This window comes from Lipotes vexillifer, unplaced genomic scaffold (assembly GCF_000442215.2).
Source record: "Lipotes vexillifer unplaced genomic scaffold, Lipotes_vexillifer_v1.1 scaffold387, whole genome shotgun sequence".
In the NCBI taxonomy this organism is placed as follows: Eukaryota; Metazoa; Chordata; class Mammalia; order Artiodactyla; family Lipotidae; genus Lipotes; species Lipotes vexillifer.
In genome coordinates, this window is record NW_006795399.1 from 4,222,474 (window position 1) to 4,227,108 (window position 4,635).

Here is a 4,635-nt window from a genome sequence, read left to right on the forward strand (position 1 = left end):
TTGCCATTCAGGGACTTACATGTGTCTTGCCATGGTTGCAGACCCTGAATTGCGGTTCTCTGCTGCTCCCCAGTAAACCCATGTTTGCTGGAGAAATACCTGGTAGTCTGTTTGTTTCAGGGGAACATTTCGGTGGCCCATACAGGGACCAGAGAAGACTCCCCCGACAGTTCTGGGACTGGTGAGCAAACAGGTGAGCTGTGACAAAGCGAGAGAGAGGCATGGACATATATACACTACCAAACGTAAGGTAGATAGCTAGTGGGAAGCAGCCGCATAGCACAGGGAGATCAGCTTGGTGCTTTGTGACCACCTAGAGGGGTGGGATAGGGAGAGTGGGAGGGAGGGAGACGCAAGAGGGAAGAGATATGGGAACATATGTATATGTATAACTGATTCACTTTGTTATAAAGCAGAAACTAACACAGCATTGTAAAGCAATTATACCCCAATAAATATGTTAAAAAACAACAACAACAACAAAACAACCAAAAAACCCAAAAAACAGGTGCAGTGCCCTCATTTGAACCCATTGTTGTTTACTGTTTTTCTCACCTACCCTGGAGTTTGAAGGTGTGGCTTTCTCCTGGATCTGAGCTGGCACCTTCTTTGCATTTGAAGATCTCCAGGCTTTATTTGGGATCTATTTAAAGGTTTTGTCTTTGTGGTTAAGGCGTTTGGCACTTTGGTAAGATTTGAGATCAGACTGTTCCCCTGAAACTGACTAGCCTTCAGCCTATTCCCTGCACAATGGGGGCTGCTTCTCCTAAGGGGGCTAATCTTCAACCCATTCTTTCGGGAACAGGGCTTTTTTTCTCTAAAACAGTGCTGTGTTTTTCATCCTTTGATCTATTCCTTTGGAAGGGCTACACAAGAAGAAGATTCCTCTTCTTCCCTGGCAAAAACTCAGCCAATGAAAAGCCAGGGATTCTGTTCTCTATAGCCCTCCCAACTTCCTCTTCCCTCTATAAAACTGTTTTCCTTCCCTTGACGTGCAGGGACTTGTGTGTGGCTCACCATGATTACAGACCACAAATTGCAGTTCTCTGCTGATCCCAAATAAACCCACCTTTGCTAGAGAAATATTTGGCAGTCTTTTTGTTTCAGGTCAACACCATTTAATATGCTAGAGAAACTAGTAATAAAATTGAGAAATATTTTACTTTAAGAAATAAGTTGAACACTTTTGTCAATGACCAAAATGTGCAAGCAAAGGAGCAATTCCAGAGACTAACATCAGACAAAATAATTGCTTAAACGCTATAATAATATATAAAAATAGTGTTCAGCAGTATGCCATAAAAATAAATAGAAATCAGTTCCGTGAAATAAACTGTTATTTGAGATCAGTGTGAAGATTCACCTTGAAAAATGCTTCACTAGGGCTTCCCTGGTGGCGCAGTGGTTGAGAGTCCGCCTGCCGATACAGGGGACATGGGTTTGTGCCCCGGTCCGGGAAGATCCCACGTGCCGCAGAGCGGCTGGGCCCGTGAGCCATGGCTGCTGAGCCTGCATGTCCGGAGCCTGTGCTCTGCAACGGGAGAGGCCACAACAGTGAGAGGCCTGTGTACCGCAAAAAAAAAAAAAAAAAAAAAAAAAAGCTTCTCTAATGTCCAGAACATCTCCAATATCCAGGACATTTAGGATTGACAGTGTCTCAGATGGAAAAAAAAAGTAATATATGGGAAGAATACATTACCTTAAAAAGCTTTCAATAGTATTTTTATGATACACGAGAGAATAAATTTCATTGATGGCCAGGATGCAAAATAAACAGCCACAACATCATTAGTGGAAGAGAAAGAATAATCACAGAATAGTACTTTTCTTCTCCAAAAGTTTCTTCTCCAAAAAGTTGTTTAGAGCCTCTTTGACATCTTTGTTTCTCAAAGAGTAAATCAAAGGATTCAACATGGGAGTGACTAGGGTGTAACATAATGAGGCCACTTTACTCAGCTCAGGATATCTGTCAGGAGTGAGATACATAAAAAATACAGCAACATACAGTATACTCACGACTCCCAGGTGAGAGCTGCAGGTGGAGAAGGCTTTCTTACGTCCCTCTCTAAAGATACCCTCTTTAGATACCCTCTAAAGAGGGTATCTTTAGAACTGTGGACACAATATACAAATAAGAAACAATAGTAACTATGATGGTAGGCAAGATAATGATGCCAGATAAGGAGAAAGAAACCATTTTATGGATGAAGAGGTCAGAACAAGATAGTCTCTGAAGTGGGCGAGTATCACAGTAAAAGTGGTCAATGGCCCGAGAAGCACAAAAGGATAAAGTAAATGTCATGCTGGTCTGCAGAATTGAGCTGATGCAGCCACAAAAATAGGAACCAGCCACCAACTGAGCACACAGACGTGTTGACATCTGGACAGAGTAGAGGAGTGGGCTGCAGGTGGCAATGAAGCGGTCATAAGCCATGGCTGCCAGGAGAAATCCCTCAGTCACCATGAAGAGGGCAAAGAGAAAGAGCTGGGTCACACAGGCTGCAAAGGAGATGGACTTGCTCTCAGACCAGAAGTTGATCATCGCCTTGGGTACAATAACAGATGAACAGAAGAGATCAATGAAGGAGAGGTTGCCCAAGAAGAAATACATTGTTGTGTTCAGCCGGGGATCAGTCATAATAATGACCATCATGCCAACATTCCCTAGAAGGATCATGGCATAGACAAGCAGAAATAGCAGGAAGAGGAGAATGTGGAGCTCTGGGTGGACCCTGAAGCCTACAAGAATGAAGTCAGTCACTTCTGAGCGATTGCTTGTTCCCCTGTCAGCCATGCCAGAAACCTGCTGAGAGGCACAAGGCAAAATAAACAAATGAACTCCTGGCTTTCATCCTAGCTACAAATAATCTCTTACAGTATTAGTATTCACAAAGCTATTCTAAAATCATTATTTATTTTAACCTTAAAAATTGCAGTGACTTAAATTTAAGCCAACTGGAATGAATGAGGAGCCAAAAGGTTAGTTTTATGTCCTAATTCATACAAGTGGTGGAACTAGAGCTTTTTCCTCTGAGTCTAGTGCCATGTGTTTTCATCCAAATACCCTTCACATTTGCAAGTGTCACTTCTGTATATATTTCCAATTCGTGATTTATGCAATAAATTTAATGTCATGAAACAGTGATTGGGAGAGAGCACAAATATTTCAATAAATGACATTTTAAAGCAATTTTGGTGTCTGGGTTTAGAGATATTAGGGGCTTCAGTAGTCTAGTTTAGGAAAACTTAGCTTGGAGGGCTTAAGTACCAGCAGATACAAAGAAAGTGACTGAATTTTAAGACTACTTAAAAGGTGCAATTGCTTTTTTTTTTTTTTTTTTTTGCGGTATGCGGGCCTCTCACTGTTGTGGCCTCTCGCGCTGCGGAGCACAGGCTCCAGACGCGTAGGCTCAGCGGCCATGGCTCACCGGCCTAGCCGCTCCGCGGCATGTGGGATCTTCCCGGACTGGGGCAAGAACCCGTGTCCTCTGCATCAGCAGGCGGACTCTCAACCACTGCACCACCAGGGAAGCCCGGTGCAATTGCTTTTTGTGGGTGATGCAAACTTTCAATTCCGATGTAAGTTATATGCTTACAAAGAAAAAGTTGTGCACAACCAAGCACAAAAATTATTAGCACTTGCATGCTATTTCTCCATATGAACCTCCAAACCCCTTTCATAAATACAATTTCCCTGCATTTCCTCAGCTGACAGCTCGCAGTTTTTAAAGAAAAAGCCTTACACTGACTAGACAGAAGAATTTCTTTAGAAATGGATACTAAACAAAAGATACATATGAAGAAATTGTTGATTGAATTCTTATTTACCCTGGATATAACCTTCACAGCCATCATTAGTTCATTTACTAGACAGCTCAAGCAAGATTTTGAACTCCTGGTCCCTCTTTCTCTCCCCTCAGGGCTTTATATGCATGACTCTGCTTAGACAACAATAATAGCAAACATTATGTGGCACCTTTTATAGGCTACTTTTCTAAATGCTTTCATAGTAGCTCATTTAATACATACAAGAATAATATGAGCTGAGGACTATTATAGTCCCCAGTTTACAGTAAGGAAAATGAGGTACCAAGAAATAATATATGTTGAAAGCCACATACTAGGGTCGGAATTGGAATTTGAAGCCAAGAAACCTGGCTCCAGAATCCATGCTCTTAATCACTGTGTGATATCTATCACCTTTGCTAAAGAAATCTGAGAGAAGTGTAATATTTTGCCTAAAAACAGATGACTTCCAGGAAAATGGCATGATGTCTTCTTGATACATTTTTGTTATGCACCAACTCCATCAAAAATTAAATATTCAAATAGTTATAAAGGAGCAAGATTTTAAAAAGATCATACTTAGGGTCTGAGGAAGTATAAGCTATTTAGGCAGTGAAAAGAAACTAAAGTAGTTGTGAAATCTTTTTTGAAAAATCATATATTTTATTTATATTTCCTTAATCTTGCCTAGGGGCAAGGAAACAGATCATTTGAATTTTTGAGATTTACTCCTATCAAACTCATTCCAATGTTAATAAGTTTATGACTGAAGCCATTTATGCCTGGAAAAGGGAGAGTTTTTCCCAGGGTAGCCAATAGACAAGTAGTCGGTTTGTGATTTATTATTTG

At 41.1% G+C, this 4,635-nt stretch overlaps 1 protein-coding gene across 1 annotated transcript; it reads right to left on the reverse strand.

Annotated features, from left to right (window-relative positions):
- Window positions 1-1,809: 1,809 nt before the first annotated feature.
- Window positions 1,810-2,851, reverse strand: LOC103071703 (olfactory receptor 9K2-like). The gene is given in 2 exon segments (XM_082931419.1): window positions 1,810-2,067; window positions 2,069-2,851. Coding segments are annotated over 2 exon segments (984 nt in total). The 5' UTR covers window positions 2,795-2,851.
- Window positions 2,852-4,635: the final 1,784 nt, after the last annotated feature.